Genomic DNA, 17,592 nt, shown 5'->3' on the forward strand with positions numbered 1-17,592 from the left:
GTTTTGTATAGGCAAAGAGGAGAGGGAAACAAAGACGTACATTGGTGCACAGTATCCCCAGTATCCCAATCATGGAGGCAAAGCAGAGGGCTACTAAATGACCTATGGTTTTGGTGCTTAGTTTTGACTTCATGCAGTTAATAAGTTATTAAGAAATTCACAAATGTTTACAGTGAATACAAAAGTGTGGGACAGAAAAAAAAAACCTTATAAGGGGATGAACGTTTTATCTCGATAATAAAAATTTACATTTTTCACAAGTCATTTGGAAATTAAAACAACACCTATTGTCAAATTAGATTATTAACTTGATGTGGTCAGAGATAATCTTTTGGCAAGTTGTTGAGCCACACTGGTAGTGACAGAACTTATAGCAGTTAGTCTAGGTTTTGTGTAGTGTGGCGACACTTGTAGGTGTAGAAGACTACATAGGGAGATCAGCTTCTGCTGACATCCACCAACACTCTGTAAGACAACATAATAGTTTACTACACTACATATATACACACAATGCATTGTAGTCAAATCTATAAGAGGACACAATATATTACAACACTACACTATTGGCAGTTAGTCTAAGGTTAGAGTAATATACATATGCTGCAGCTGTAAAGACTACAGAGAGTTCATTATGTTGACAAAAGAATAGAGGGAAACAAAGGAGGTGGTGTAAGGGTGTGAATACCATTACCCACAGGCCAGAGTGTAGGCGGGCCTATCGTAAAAATCCTGGTTAGGCACCAGTTCACCTCCAGAACCTCCCAGTGAATTCAGTAGAGCTCCTGGTTGATAGGAATTTTGTCCTATTGTGGCTGAGTGGGTTAAGGCAGATGTCTGGGAATCACCTGAAGACTCATTTAAGTCACCTCATTGACCCAAAATGATTTTCTTGTTCATATATCATGTCATTGTAATTTCTTTGTCTCATTCATACATATATATGATGACAACACCATTCAGCCACTATGGCTGAATACTGAAGGAACAACCCCCAGGAGGTACCCAAGCCACACCCCAAGCTACTGTAAATCCTGCCTCAACCCCAAAACCTCAAGATGCTTCAGGGGCTGGAAGCAGGGGGAAAGGTTCATAAAAAGGGCGAACAATGCCCAGAGGGCAAGGAAAAGGCAATGTGGACTGGAACCAAGGCAGAGTTTACCAACATCACCAAACTGAGGTTCCTACAAAAATCAGCGGCATCCAACCGGGCACGCAACCCAGACTGTCGCAACCTAAAAAACTTAAAATGCAAAGTGGTTGCTACCAGATAAGCCCAAACCCAACTGGAAGGGCCAGAAGGAGAGCAACAAAGGCAGCAGACCCCACATAACTCAGGGTTAGAGGTGTCACCAACGCAATAGGCAATATGGCCTGGAGGCAGAAGGAATGAATGTTGCCATGTGGCACAGATGATGTGCAAGTCACACAAAATCACAAAGTAAGAGTGGGTTCCGGGGAAGTAGCCAGAGGACTACTGAACCAACGAGGGATTTCCAAAGCCTGCAGGTGAAGTGACCCTTAGTGTCTAGTGACTGAGACACTAAGTAAACACAGCCAGGCTCTTGCTGCTGTGAAGGTCAACCTTGACACAATGAGTGCAGCTCACAAACCAAATGTGCCAGCCAGCCAAAATCACTCCTGACCTGAGCAAAGTCAAAGACAACCAACTCGCCCAGGGCAAACGACCACTACAAGCGAGGAGGACCTCTAATGGAGCAATCCCTGAACACTCCAGGGAAGATAACACTGGCAGCAGAAGGGGAACACTATGGTGCACACAGGGAAGGTTCAAAGGTATGTCACCAGACTAGTACCTAAGCGAAGGGGTATGAGCTATGAGGAGAAACTACAAGAACTAAACCCTCACAATGCTGGAAGACAAGAGTTAGGGGAGACATGATCACCACATGTAAGATTCTGAGGAATTGAGGGGACAGATAAAAACAGTTTATTTAACACAAGGGGCACATGCACAAGGGGACACAGGTGGAAATTGAGTACCCAAATGAACCATAGAGACATTAGAAACAACATTTTTAGTGTCAGTAGTTAATAAATGGAATGCATTTGGAAGTGATGTGGTGGAGGCAGACTCCATACACACAGTTACAAATGTAGATATAATAGAGCCCAATAGGCTCAGGAATCTGTACACTGGTTGATTGACAGTTGAAAGACTGGTCCAAAGAGCCGAAACTCAACCCTTGCGAGCACAATTTGGTGAGGGAAGAGAACCCTGAGCACATGCAGCACAGTACAGTACACAAATTACACAAAAGTGTACAGGAACAGCAACAAAGGCAAAACACCACGACTTAGTTGAAATCAAAACACTGGCGACAGAGTAGACCTGACACATGTCTATCATCAGAATAGAACTAAAGGTGGGGCGGCTGGCTGACCATGGCTGCCTCCCTGCTTCCCCCACGAAGCGCGTGGGGGGGGGGGGAGATGGGACAAACAGCCTGCTGCTAATTTCGTGAATTTTCGACCCCTTGTTTGCACAGTTTAGGGAGTTCTTTTGGCAGTTCTTAAGGTTGCAGTCTGTACAGTGTTTGGTTTTGAGGTTTTCTTTAATTTACTAACTGGGTGCCTTTCCTGGTGGGTAGCAGACATGAATAAATTCCTTCACATGTTATTGTCACCTGCTCCCTGCATCTCTGTAAAGAGGACCAGTTTCTGGGTCATGGCCCCTGGTAGGCCAATAGAACTCGGCGACTAATGGCACCTAGTAGTATGGCACGCTATCAGAGATCAGCCCGTCCTCCAAAAATTGGGTGGTAAATGTAAGAAGACAAATAAGTGCAATTATGTACTATTCATAGCAGTTAGGAATTGTACTTATTTTCACTTAGTATTAAATCGTACTGTCAAATATATTGTGAATATTTGAGTTTACCTGAAAAACTGAATAGAAAACCACAACCTCACCTAACTGTCTTAGTTTTTGAAGATAATTTTATTGCTTCTTAATTACAATTAGTACTTAACCTATAGCTATATTGATATTACAGTTTTATAAAACTAATAAAACAAAACTAAAATATATCAATAAATTGTAAAGTAACTCAGGATATTTTAAAATTTTGTATAAAATCTATATTGTTTAATAAACATGAAAAAGAAATTCCTGATACAGTATTTAAAACTTGTGTATAGCAAATTGAAATTGAAAACTTCATCCTAAAATTCTGAGTGTCTTAACAGAAAATGAGGAGAATTAAATCAGGGGAGGGGGTTGGGTAAATGTAACAGCCCCATAAGTGCAATTATGCACTGTTTATGACAGTAAGAAAATGTACTTACAGGGCTGTATTACACTTAGCATTAAATCGTACTGTCAATTCGGAGGATGGGTTACAGAGATAGTAGCTTCAGGGAGGGGCTTTCCCCAGAAATGTAATTTGAGGAAAGGCAATCAACAACTGTGTGTTTACATACCTTAGCAAGCTGAGATTTGAGAACTGGATTACTCTTGGCTTCAATTTTTTTCAGATTCATTTCCTCAACACTCAATCCTATGAGTTCCTGTAGAACCTAGAAGAAGCAAAGATGCTCTGAACCAAGAGGAAGCATAGCAACATACTTATCATCATTGCTTGCATCTACAGTGTTGTGATAATTAATGGTAATTAAACATGGACAAAATAAAGTGTGACAATTTAACCCTTTTGAGAGTGAGAAAAACAAAGGTCTTCCAAGATTGCAGTTCCAAAAAATCAAAAAGAAAATCTTGCAAAATTAGAAAGCATTTTCTAAGGCATAATGTACAGCATTATTAAACTTAAAATATAGATCACCGAGAGTAATGAAATGCCTAATTAGCACCTTTGCTTAAACACTGGCCATTACAAGAGACTGAACATGCCAGGCACTGGATAGAGTGTCCATCAGGGACATGGGCTTTTGCTATTTATTATTCCTTTGCAAATGGGGATCAGAGATCAACCCAGAATTGAGATAAATCCATCTGCAACAACAAATACAGGTGGTCACAGAATACTTGATCATAACCAGGTGTGAGGTCTGGCCCGCACGAAGTCTGATGTGGTCACTCCACATTCATAAGGGCACCGAGGCCTGGGAACAAGAAGAACAGAGGAAGGGCGAACCATGCCCGAAGGGGAAGGAAGAAGGAGGTGCAGACGTAGCCATCAGTAGAATTTACCAACAACTCTCATTCCGAGTCCCTAACACCAAATGGAGCAGCTCTTGGGGGCATCCACCCGGGAACACAAATTAGAACTGCTGCAACCTAGAAAACCTAACATGCAAACTAGTAGCTGCCTGATAAGCCCTAACCTCATCAGGAGGGTCAGAAAGAAGAATTACATGGGGTGAACAAACCCCACATTATTCAGGGTCAAAGGTGTCACCGACTCAACAAGCAGCATGGTGAAGGCAGAAAGAATGACAGTCATCACTTGGCACGGCCGACGTGCAACCTTCAAACTTGCATACCTGGTTGATGGGGGTTCTGGGAGTTCTTCTACTCCCCAAGCCCGGCCTGAGGCCAGGCTTGTGAAGCAGGAGCAGGAGCAGGTTTAGTGGGTGGCACCATGTGCAATGAGGTACTATAGGACCACCCAACCTACAGGGAATTTCCAAAGCCTGAAGAGGAAACTCAAGCAGAACACACAGGCACTGGAAAACACTATGCCATACCTAAAAGTCAGCATACACAGCCAAGTCTAAGCAGCTACGAAGGCCAACCTCAGCACGCTGAGAGAAGCGTGTGTAAACCACCAGTGCACTCCCCCAGCCATAGTTGCTCCCATTACGAGTGAAGACAGGAAGTTCCAGAGACCCGATTCACCCGAGGATATGGCCACCACAAGCAAGGAAGACCTTTAATGCAGCAACTCTTCAACACTCGAGGGAAGATAACCCTGGCAATGCAAAGACAGCACTAGGTAGCACACAGGGAAGGTATCCCTGTACATATGCACCTCCAATCACACTCTAAGCTTGGTTCACACCCTACACTGCAGTGTACAGAAAATGCCATTAAGGGCAAACACCACAACCAGCACGAAAGAGAGGTAACTTGGTAACCACATCAGCTATAGAACTGGGGCTGAGGCTCCAACTAACAGAAAGGTACCTTCCCTCTCCCCCAAATGAGTGGGGAAAGGTGGGGCGAACAAGCTCATGGAGGTGCCGAGATTTCACTCATTTGTTTACATAGTTGGGGGAGTTCTCTAAGTGGGGTTTGAGGTGTCGGTCTCTTAAACCCAGCAGTTGTTTGTTTTGACTCGCTAACTTTCTGGATACCGTCCCCCAGCTGAGGTGGCAAAAATAAATGTCACAACTCTCTGTTCATCTTTGAATGGGCCAGGTTCTGGTGCTGGTCCCAAGCAGGCCTATAAAATTCCATGGCTGATGTGACCAAGTAGATGGTACCATCTCAGCATAGTAGCTTCAAGAAGTCACAAGGGGCTCTTACTAGAAAACCTGCATATGTATTGCCTAACATTCCTCAAAGTTTTGTACAACATATAAAGACAAATCCTATAATTCATACAGAACAAAGACATTTTCTTTCATACTGGCACTTACATGGTCATCGATGTCCACCTCACACGAAGCAGTTCCATCGTTTATCATGACAGTCAGTTTCCACAGACCTGCCAATTGTTCCAGACGTGACACTAAAGTCATGATGAAACCCTTCACTATGAATTCCTATTAGAAAAGATAAAAATATATTTATTCATTATTCATGTGTTTCATGTTCATTGTTTCATATAATCATAAATGAATATGACACTTCCCTGTCTGTAGTTTAACGATTAAAAATGTAGTTTTTGTACAATTAAAAGCTCTTTTCTGATCCTGTTCCCTGGTTAATGTATGAACTAGCGCTCAGAGTTCACCCAGGTCAATGTTAGGCACGTGAGGCTCCGTCAACCTCCTCCCCCCACTGTCACAAGTATCTGTCCAAATTGTCATGTCACCATGTCATGTGACTTGGGAAAAGGAGACAGTTGGGATTTCTCAATCTTTTGCCAGTTCCTACCAGCAGCACCTCAATGGACACAGAAAAAAAATCAGGAAAAATCTAGTAAAAAATTAAAGGTCCAAGATTGAAGGTTGAGTAAAGAACCAGTAGGCTATCTGCGAACTTGGCACACAAACACTGATCCTTGCAAACATACATAGGAAAGGGGAAAAGGGAGAACATATCAGTAATTTTGTTTACATAGCTTAGTAATTACTTTGGGTGTGCCTCAACTGACCTGGCTCCAACTATAGCAAGGCAAGGCAGGCCCAGAAAGCAACTAGGAAAAGGCAAGCCCCAATCAATGGCACCTATAGCAAAAAGAGGCAAAGGGAAGTGGAATACTACAAAACATAGCCCAGCATACACAACACCTCACTGTAAACAGGAATCTTGTAAATTCCAGAACAAAGATACACACAAGACCTAGTACACAGCAGATCAAACTTGACAGAAACTAAATGAGGGCAGGATGCCCTCAGGTGAATATAATTCCCCCTCCCCCCAAATTTATGTTTGAAAGAGCTTTGAGATTTTTGGAATATGGATTTTGGCAGTTATACTGGGAAGAACTAAGAATTTTGTAGTGTATTCTGTAGCATCAGCATGACCCAACAGAGAACCCTGCTGAGCAGATGCAGCCTTGCGATCTCCCCCCTGACTAAGAATAGACATGTTCTGGTGACATCACATTTTTTGCCTTAGGAAGCAACCAAATAACATAGCTCAGAAAATGGATCTAAATTTCTTAAAAGAAAATACAAAAAATTGTCTTTTTACAAGTATATGGTACAGATGCCAATAGTAAGTTGAGCAGTTTCAAAATGTTTTGCTAGTTAAGGCATGTATGGCTACATAATATATATACATACAGTATTAAACAAATTGACAAAAGATCACGCACCTGAGCAACAGTTGGTTTCGTTGGTATGAAGATCATGTACGTAAAAGGGGGTTCTTGCTTAGACATTTGTGTTACTGTTAGCTTTAAATCTGAAGGCCGTGCCCCGACTGCACCTGGAGCTTCCATATCTAACGATTCAGAGTGTAAAGTTCCTTCACATTCGGAGAGAAAATCTTGTTGAATATCATCTTTATTTTTCACATTCTGCTTAAACTTTTTGGAATCTAATGAACTGTTATTTCGTGAAGATTGGCTCGATTGCTGGGAGAAAAAACTCTTTAGGTTCAATTGCTTTGATTGAAGTTTGTTATTTTTTTTTAATGCTACTGGTTGGTTTAGTTTGCTTAGTTTATTAGCTAGTGGTTGAACATTTGTAATATTTGGCATTGATGTTCTAATACAAGAAGATTTAGCTTGTCTAATGCTTGTCAGTGCTTTACTTTGTAAAGTTGCTGGCAAGTTAGAGAAACTACTCGACTGCTTAGAGGATTCTGATAACGTTTGAGCACTTTTGCGGGTGGACTGAGGTGTTGCTATTGTTGATGTTTCTGAACATGACGATGATTCATTAATTTGACCTTCTGCAGACAGTAAGATCTCATCATCAAAATCATCAGTAAAAAAAGAACTGTCGACATTCATTTCGTCATCCATACCTCCATCCTCCAAGATTAGATTATTATGCGAGACACTTACAGTATTAGTTGGGTTCAAACTCTTACTGCTCGATTCATTAATAGTTCTGTAATTAACATTTCTAGAAGTTCCAGGTACACCCAGATTAGCTTTTGATTGGTTGACAGATGATTTGTTATTTGCCAGCCGGGTGGACTGTGGATGTATTTGAAGAAACCCGCATTGCCTGATTCTCAATTTGGCTTAAAACAGCTTCAATGTCTGAGTCTAGGAAGTCATCATCGCCCAAGTCATCAAAGTCACTGGTGGAATGTACAGAGACACCAGTCTGTTAGGAGTAAACAAAATATAATTATAACTTGGTACAGTACACAATATAGACAACAAATGATAAATCAAGAGTTCAAGAGAGAGAAATCAATTTTATATTCATGACATTCATGCAAAATATATACTATAAGAGAGAGAATGTCTGTGTGTGTGTAGCAAAGTTGGAGGCCAGATGCTTGGGGCTAACCTCATCTAAATTAGCAGAGGGAATGGTCTGATGTACGGGTTGAACATAGGCTCTTTTGGGGGGTCATCAGAATTCAAAAGGGAATATGCTAGTGCTACATTCAGACCCTCCCATGACAATTTTTTACACTGCCCATTGGATACATGGTCAAATATTTTGAAAAACCCTTAAAGAATTTTTTTTGTTTTTTTTTAATGGTGTGTATTCTTATAGTAATACACACCATTATTCACTGATCTTGGAAAAAGTAACAGAAATTTCATGCTATCAATAATTTGCCTGTACTCGCATAAACATTCTTCCCCCTACTTCAAAGGTTTCTTACATCACGCCCTTTCTCTTGAGTACAGGGTAACTGTTTTATTACATACTGCTCAGCTCCCCTTGTCGGCGACAATGTAAACACTAGACAATAATGGCTTTTATGAGAGTGAGAGAGACAGAGACAAAGAGAGAGAGAAACACAGGGAGCTAAGACAGAGAGAAAGAGACAGACAGACAAACAGAGATTAGATAGATGGATGGATACAGTCGATGATGGGTGGGTTGATGGATAAATGGAAAGATGGATGAATGGATAGATGGACAGATGAGTAGATGGATGAATAAAGATAGATGAATAAAGGGATGGATGGATAGGAAGATAGATGAATAGGAATATAGATGAATGGATAGATACATGAATGTTTAGATGAATGGATATAGATAGATGTATGTATGTATGTATACAGATGAATAGAGATGCAAAGATGGATGAATAGATAGAAGGACACAGATATATAGATGGATGGATAGACGCTGCATTGTTTGTTTACCTTGTGACCTTTTCATCTTGCAGCCTTGCTTCGCTTTCTTTCTGAGGGTGTGTTTCTTTGGTGAGTGTTATCTTAAGATGCCCTGCATGGCCTCACCTCTGCGAGGGAGGCCATGTTCTTAACTCTGGTCTCCTGTACGCTATTTAGAACTCCCATGACTGACGTGACATGTATGGTTGGAGTTATCTCAGTGTAGCTAATCAGGGAGCCGCTATTCGGACCCTTCAGAAGTACAGTAATTATACAATGACCTGCATGATTACACATTATAATAGGCTAAATAAATACCTGGCCCCTATTTCCAGATGAAACTTGTGTACCTCCTCTTCTAGGAGGACGAGAATTTTGAGATCGGCTGGGAGCCGAGTTGAGCTGGGAAGGGTAATACTGGGAGGTCTGACTTGGTGCCACCTGCGTAGAAGTTGTCTCTTCATAATCTCTTGGCTGTTCATTTTCCTCAGCACCTCTACAAGACATGATATATTAGATGTTGATAGGTTGTGATCAAAGTAGAGTAAGAGAGAGATATCAACTAGAAGGCATAATTCAGGATACAAATATAAAAGACAATAAGTGAAATGAAATGCCCCTTTCAGAATTTATTCCTCTTTTGGTCCCTGGCCAGCCTCGAGTACATGCCAGAATCTAGTAGACCTTTTCCCCAGTGGTAAGCAACTTTTCAAATGGGGTTTGTCCCAAAGTTGGGGCAGGGAGACTGACGAATCTTAATTCGTTATCAGTCAACTAGTAAAAAAAAAAAAAAAAAAAGGAGAACAATCCACTCAATCCTCCCCTGCAAGATTTTTACTGGAATGATAGAATCACAAGAAAATCCATTTACTCTTATGCTAGATGCTACGTCGATTGTCACCAGATGACATCTACGTCACCACAAAAGAGGTCAGAGGATCGGCAGCCTCCACATAAAGCTTCAGGCCACCCAAGTATGCTTTTAGAGGAGTTTTATGTTAGTATGGAAGTTAAGAAAGAACTGTGAGGTAGTATATTACTCACAGCCCTGATATACTGTAGTGAAACTTGGATATAGAAAAGGGCCGTGTGTGCTCATGAGTACATGCAGTGGATGTTTTGTTTATAAAACTATGCTGGAATGGTATAGCAATGAGGAAATATATGAGAGATGTGTAAGGGGAGAGAATATTAAATGTGTTGTAGTGGGTGAAACACAATACACTGAGGTGATATGCATATGTTAGTAGAATACCTAGTGAACCATTTAACAAGAAGACTGAAAAATGTATTTAATGTTAAGTTCCTCCTGGGAAAATGTCTACTATGGTCACTCCCTGATGAGAAGCTACAGGAAGGTACTAAAACATTGGGGTGTAGATACAGATCAATAAAACACCCCTTCCTCTACCATTTATGGTAGAGGAAGTGGTGAATAAATCTCAATATATTCTCTACTGACTTTCTTGCTTCCATGTCTTTTTCACTTTTTTAATCTTACAAACTTAGGAAACTGAAAAAAAATTGTACATTACTTACAAATGCCTGGCAAGAACATTTTCTAAGGCATTTGGAATAAGCAAGGCCTCAATCTCCCCTCCCAAAATAGTTATGTGCTCTTGAGTCAAGAGCAGAACTCCTCGACGGGCACATATAGTTCCAGATATCATGACCTGCCAAAAAATAACAGATGCTGTAGAGATAAGCTCACATTAGTAAATTCTTTCTGAAGATGATGTCTGTGATTCAGTGATCCTTGTTCAATGTAGACTGAATTAGGGAAAAGTTGTACAGTACTGTATATATAATTTATGAACCTTGAAAATTCCTAAAAAGAGTACAAAATCAATAACATGACACCTAAGTGACCAAACAGTATCTGCACAATTGATATTTAAGAAGATATTTGTTACAAGCTAACATAGTTAAGAAAAGATATGTACCCCTTCCTAGAATGCTATACATCAACAGTGGCATTTTGGAAACAGTCAAGGCTTATACACTGTTCCTGTCAAGACAGCAAGAATTTGCCAGGCTCTGAGTGACTCTAGCCCCAGGCAAACAAGTATCTTAGTAAATAATCGTGTCTGAACTACATGACAGAGCAGGGAACTCAGTGGAGAGTATACCTCAATGAGTCACTTGCCATGAGTTCATCACTTTTTAGTCTTTTAGATTTTCACAGGTAGCTTCATGATCTTTGAGGTCTCCTGCATTGTTTCTCAATCCCCACACATTGATTTCTTGTACCAAAGCTTATCTATCATAGCATATTAGTATGATGGTTAAGCTTAATCAACCCCATGCCCATGGTTTCAGACTAAATTCAAAATGATAAAATGATATAACCTTAATGTAAATTGATAAGGGGGCCAATGAGCTTAAAACAAAATCATCATTAGAGATTCTGGATGGTTATTACTGGCCAATATTTACCCAGTAATCCTAAAGTAGAATTAAAAAAGTAGAATAAAGTAAAAAAATAATATTAACCATTAATACCTTTAAGCCAGGTTTAAGATTGGCATTGAGACTAGGTATCAAACGGTACTCCATGCCCTGTACAACACTTGTCCCATCTGTCATCTGCAGCATCAGCATCCTTGATGGCTTGGGCTCCCAAGCTGGCTGAGGAAATAGAAACAAAGCCATGTCAGGATACGCAATACCTTACACTATCATAAAATATTTAAGAAGATATTTGTTACAAGCAAGACAATAAACAGTATAAATTCTCGGTAAAAACAGAGGAACTAGGATTTATTGTGCACTGAAGGTCAATGAAAACAGTAGATGGAATACCGTATAATGTATACAGTAGATGGAGTATAATGCATACAGTAGATGGAATATAATGCATACAGCAGATGGAATGTGTTTATGGTGGTATAATGATCATAGGCTGCAAGGAAGAATAGGAAGAGCCCCAAAGAGCCCCCAAAATGTGTTATGGGAAGCGGCTTTAGAATTTATAGAATCTACAGTTCATTTATTATATATTAATAGGATTGTTGTATTTATTAGAATTTAATTGTATTTAATCAGAGATCCACAAACCACTGGTTCTCTCATTTAGAATAGAATTCTGGTCCTTTGAGCATATTAGAATTATATATTATTTTATTAGCATATAATCTAGAGCCAGACTTCCCCACAAATGTAACTTCTTAGTTGCATGCCTTGTAACTAAGGCATGTTTACATGCCTTACATATATGCCTTTAATCTATCATGCATGCATGCATGCATGCCTTGCCTTTAAACATCCCTTTATAATCATTGACTAATTTCTTGTACAAATTATCCACCTCACATTATAGTTCAAACATCTACTATGTTCACTGTAATTTTTACATCAAGGTATAACCACAGTTCACTACTGTTCATAGTGCACCATATCACTTAATCACGAATAAGAAGATCCCTGAATAGATTCTGTAAGATAAAAGAATTAGTACCAGATAAGAAATATGACTCGAAGTCATATGGTCTGTGGGTAGAAAAAAAAAAAGAAAGAGACAAGAAAAAAAGATAGAGGATATATGAAATCCTTTCATCCACCAATGATGATGATGATAGCTTACACAAAGAAGAAATTTTGTTTCACCTGATGTGTTTGTTCAGCTGATATAGCTGCATTTACTGTGTCTACACGCTGAACCTTCTGCAGTTGAGAATATGCTGATTGGCCAACATCACGAATCTGGTTCACCTGAAAATTAAGCAAGTTTATATGCAGAGAAACACCTTGGCACTTTACACTCTGTTCAATCCATACAACAGAATATTTAATCATATTGATCTTTTAACCCTCAAAGTGTGGTTATCATCACATGCCGATTCACAGAGCAATGTGGTTATCATACTTTGATTTAAACTATTACTGAATGGGTTTTATACTGATGATGCTAATATGGATATAATAGCTCTTACGATGTAGTGAATCCTTATAGTTAGTAATGTACTCAATACTTGCTTTTTGTAAATTACATGTACAGTATATAAATTAGTTATTTAACACAAATGTTATAGTGAATGAACTAAAATATGAAGAAACGATCACAGAAACACCCAAGGTCAACACAGGAGTCCTACGCCAAACACTGCTGTGTCAGCAAGACATGATTTGGCGTTGACAGATTTGGATGGGTGCCACCCACCAACTTTCTACTCTTCACCTAGCCAGTAAATATATACATGTTTACGTTATTTACATTATTCATACATTTTGCATCAAAATGAATCATTCTATAGGTAAAAATGCAACATTAAATGTAATGAAATGCTAATTTCTGGAGGAGCTCTGGTGGCTCCCTGAAATGGCTTCATACTAAAAGGTCACATCAGCAGCAGCTAGTTCTGTTTGGCCTGCCGGGGACCAGAGCCAGAACCTGGCCCCCCCTCACAGAGGTGCCGAGAGCAGTTGACAATCCGTCACCTCACCAAAAAAGCCTCCAGAAAGTCAGTGCACCTTTACACACATTGGTGGGAAAAGAAACTGAAGCCTCTAAAATCCCCAAACAATTACCACAAATGAGTCGCACAGAACAAGTGATTCACTTAAACACGGCACTGTGCAGAGCATCTTAAGGCGCCCACTCAGGGGTGCACAGATTGCCATAAGGCACTTTTAGGTATAGGGACCGATTCAAAATGCCTGCAGGTACACGAGGTTCACAGCACCACTTAATAATCTATATAAGTAAAAATGTAAATGCTCGTTTGTTCAAAATCGCTAAAATCCGAAAGTTCTTCACCAATTGCTTTGAAATTTTGACAACGTTCCATTCGCATCCGAGCAAGTTTTTATATATATACTATATAGATGTCACATCTGTGACAGGAAAACCATGCTCTTTGAAAAACTGTGTTTTTCACATGTTTTTTTCCATGCGAGGGAACTTTTCGAAACCTATTTACCGATAGCTTTGAAATTTTGACACAATGTTGAATTTGAATAAGTGCGTGTTTTTACATGCCCACTATATATATGCTTTACCTGTGAAAGAAAAAACATGCTTGTTTTGAATAACTGCGCTATCTGTTTGACGTAAGCCAGGGTTTGTGAATCTACGCATCATGCAAAGTGACCTCGCATTCCTTTAGAAAGCAATCTTGTATAAAATGATTCATATTCATGATTTAATGACAAATCATCACTGCTATTTTTTTTTTTTTTTTTTTTTTTTTTTTTTTTTTTTTGAGATATATAGAAGAGTTGTTACATTCTTGTACAGCCGCTAGTACGCGTAGCGTTTCGGGCAGGTCCCTGGAATACGACCCCCACGAAGAATTGTTGTTACAACCAAGTACACATTTTACTGTTGAGTTAAACAGAGGCTACAGTTAAGGCTTTGCGCCCAGTAAATCCTCCCTGGCCAGGATACGAACCCATGACAAAGCGCTCGCGGAACGCCAGGCGAGTGTCTTACCACTACACCACGGAGACTGGTGACGGAGACTATTAATGATAATAGCAGTGTTTGAAGTAACAATAGCAATGCAATGTATGTAGCATATTTCTGGGTATTTTGCTACATCAGATCTCTGCATCTGCATCGAGTGTCTCCGAGCACCTATTCACTTAGCGCTCATAAATTGCTCAACTTTCCTGCTACATCACTGCTAAAGTATGTTACATATATATATACATATTTTTTTTTAGTTTTACATGATCAGAGAATGCATTTTAACAATATAAGAGAAAATAAATTGACTGTCCTGAACATGTCTCCAGGAATAAAGTAATATATGGAAAGATGAATGCTTCCTGCAGACTTCTGCTAAATCTGAATATAATTATTTTTATGGCCAAATTAAAGCAGCAGTGTCATCAAAAGTCAGAGTAGCTGTGTATGTTCCATGGCCAAATTTGTTTGAGCATTGTTTTAAAAGTCGTTGTCATAATACCTGCAGGGCAAAGTGACCAGTGATGTAAGTGGATCTTTTCTGCTGGAGACCAAAGGGCAAACAACATGCTGCCAGCTCAGTCAGGTCACAATACAGCCACTGCTCGTATACCTTTTCTGACACAACTCGGCTGTTGTTTATCTGTAAAAACAATTTTAGTTAATTACACATTTTTGTTAACTTGGCTGGCTGGTATTCTATCACAATAACCAATTCAAGTAATAAAAGCAGAGAATGTCTGGCTAAGTTATCAAGAACCAACAACAATATTTGAAAACAAAATTGTGTTATGTAATTTGTTATCGATTTGTAATACCATTTGATTTAAGTTTACCCTCTCATGAATAGTTTAACTTGGTTCCAACTTGGAAAAACTTATGCCACCTGTGTAATTTGTTAGGTAAACCCCAGAAACAATACTGTCTGGAACAGTACAGTATACTGTATCTGCAAGATGGTACCTCAACTAGAAATATTCTGAACTAAGGCATGATAGAACAGGCAAGGCACTAGTTATTGAACCATGTACCTCCCAGGCTATCAGATTTAAGAATCCTTAAAGAGGAGAGGGAGTAATACATCCTCAAAGAGGAGAGGGAGTAATACATCCTCAGTATAAGAAGGTACATTGGGTTTATGAGAGTATATAGCATGATGTGTTTATATTCTTGTAAAGTCACTAGTATGCATAGCGTTTTGGGCAGGTCCTTAATCTAACAGATAATATTAAGTTGATAATTTCTAGCAAAATTTATAAAATGTTAACATGTACATTGAAGCATTGATAGCTTGAATAATAATTTGACAAAGATAAGATAAAGCACATACACGATGACAGCAATGATCACAAGGTAAAGTTGTATGCTTGGGTACTTATATATTGAGGGATTGGGTAGCACACAATGTGTGTTCAATATAACAACCATGATATAAAAATGATATAAATGATTACAATGGTGAAGTTATATGGCTCAAGTACATATATTGGGGGATTGGGTACCACTAGATACAGTGCGAGTTTAAAGCACTAGGTAGGAAACTATGAAGATGAAATTAGGTACTTTTTGGTTTTATGTTTGAATAAGGCAAAAGTTGGACAGCTTTTCAATTCGTTAGGGAGTTCCATAGACCAGTTTCTTTATTTGCATATTGTGTTTACACAGATTAAGTTTAACTCTGGGGATATCAAAGATATATTTATTTCTGGGGTGATGATTATGGGTTCTATTACATCTGTCCAGGGAGTTTCAGAATAGGGTTTGCATTTAAGAGCAGGGTTTTGTAAATGTAGATGGTACAAGAGAATGTGTGGAGTGAGTTTATGTTTAGCATGTTTAGGGATTTAAACAGGGGGGCTGAATGTTGTCTAAAGGAAGAGTTTGTTATTGTTCTGATGGCAGATTTTTGCCGAGTGATGATGGACTCGAGGTAGTTTGTAGTGGTTGAACCCCATGCTCAGATACCATAAGTAAGATAGGGATAGATTAGTGCATAGTATAGTGAGAGGAGAGCAGGGTTAGGTGCATAATATCTGACCTTACTAAAACATAATATATATTTAAATGTAGCTACAGGCAATGGGTTAAGAAAATGCAAAGCACCAAAGTATGAAGCAACTACACCACTAGCAAGTTATAAAGTCATGATGCAGAGTTGACGAGGCTCTTGACTACTCACATTCACGCCTGCGTTTTCCGATTGAATCCACTCAACACAAGCCGTTATCCATTCCTCTGGCACCGTGATGTGCTTGGAGGCGAGGTAGGCCTTCACAACTGCCTGCACATTCATCATACTGCCGTGGTGGGGGCAGCACCACCTATGGCGAGCACAGCACCCCCTGTAGTAGGGACAGCACCACCTGTGGCGAGCACAGCACCCTCTGTAGTAGGGACAGCACCACCTGTACCTGTGGCGAACACAGCACCCCCTGTAGTAAGGACAGCACCACCAGTGGCAAGCACAGCAGCACCTGTAGTAGACAATACCACCTGTGGCAAGCACAGCAGCACCTGTAGTAGATAATACCACCTGCAGCAAGCACAGCAGCACCACCTGTAGCAAGCGCAGCACCACCTGTAGTAGGGACAGCACCACCTGTGGCAAGCACAACAGCACCTGTAGTAGACAGTACCACCTGTGGCAAGCACAACACCACCTATAGTAGACAGTACCACCTGTGACAAGCACAACACCACCTGTAGTAGACAGTACCACCTGTGACAAGCACAACACCACCTGTAGTAGACAGTACCACCTGTGGCAAGCACAACACCACCTGTAGTAAGGACACCACCACCTGTGGCAAGCACAACACCACCTGTAGTAGACAGTACCACTTGTGGCAAGCACAACACCACCTGTAGTAGAGACAGTACCACCTGTGGCAAGCACAACACCACCTGTAGAGGATACAGTACCACCTGTGGCAAGCACAACACCACCTGTGGCAAGCACAACACCACCTGTAGTAAGGACAACACCACCTGTGGCAAGCACAACACCACCTGTAGTAGACAGTACCACTTGTGGCAAGCACAACACCACCTGTAGTAGAGACAGTACCACCTGTGGCAAGCACAATACCACGTGTAGTAGACAGTACCACCTGTGACAAGCACAGCAGCACCACCTGCAGCAAGCACAGCACCACCTGTGGTGTGTTGTTTACCTCCTGTCTGGCGCCCTACGACAACGCCTCCGGACAAAACTCCCCCGAAAAAAACACCAGCCAAATAATCCCTTAAATCTCTACTAATCCTCTATGACAGCTCACAAAATTTGGGCTTTTCACGTAGTATATTTTTGTTTAGCGTTTGAAGTGTAGTGAGTGTGAGTAT

General features: G+C 40.2%; 1 protein-coding gene across 1 annotated transcript; it reads right to left on the minus strand.

The window, feature by feature from the left end:
* Window positions 1-207: 207 nt before the first annotated feature.
* Window positions 208-17,417, minus strand: LOC123768325 (recQ-mediated genome instability protein 1). The gene is made up of 11 exons (XM_069317137.1): window positions 16,430-17,417; window positions 14,753-14,893; window positions 12,450-12,554; window positions 11,346-11,471; window positions 10,383-10,516; window positions 9,162-9,339; window positions 7,721-7,869; window positions 6,906-7,668; window positions 5,560-5,685; window positions 3,442-3,537; window positions 208-465 (listed from the first exon to the last, which is right to left on the minus strand). The coding sequence occupies exons 1-11, from the start codon at window positions 16,544-16,546 to the stop codon at window positions 304-306; spliced, it is 2,097 nt and encodes a 698-aa protein (XP_069173238.1). The 5' UTR covers window positions 16,547-17,417; the 3' UTR covers window positions 208-303.
* Between the last annotated feature and the right edge of the window lie 175 nt (window positions 17,418-17,592).

This window comes from Procambarus clarkii, chromosome 86, assembly GCF_040958095.1.
Source record: "Procambarus clarkii isolate CNS0578487 chromosome 86, FALCON_Pclarkii_2.0, whole genome shotgun sequence".
Classification (NCBI taxonomy): Eukaryota; Metazoa; Arthropoda; class Malacostraca; order Decapoda; family Cambaridae; genus Procambarus; species Procambarus clarkii.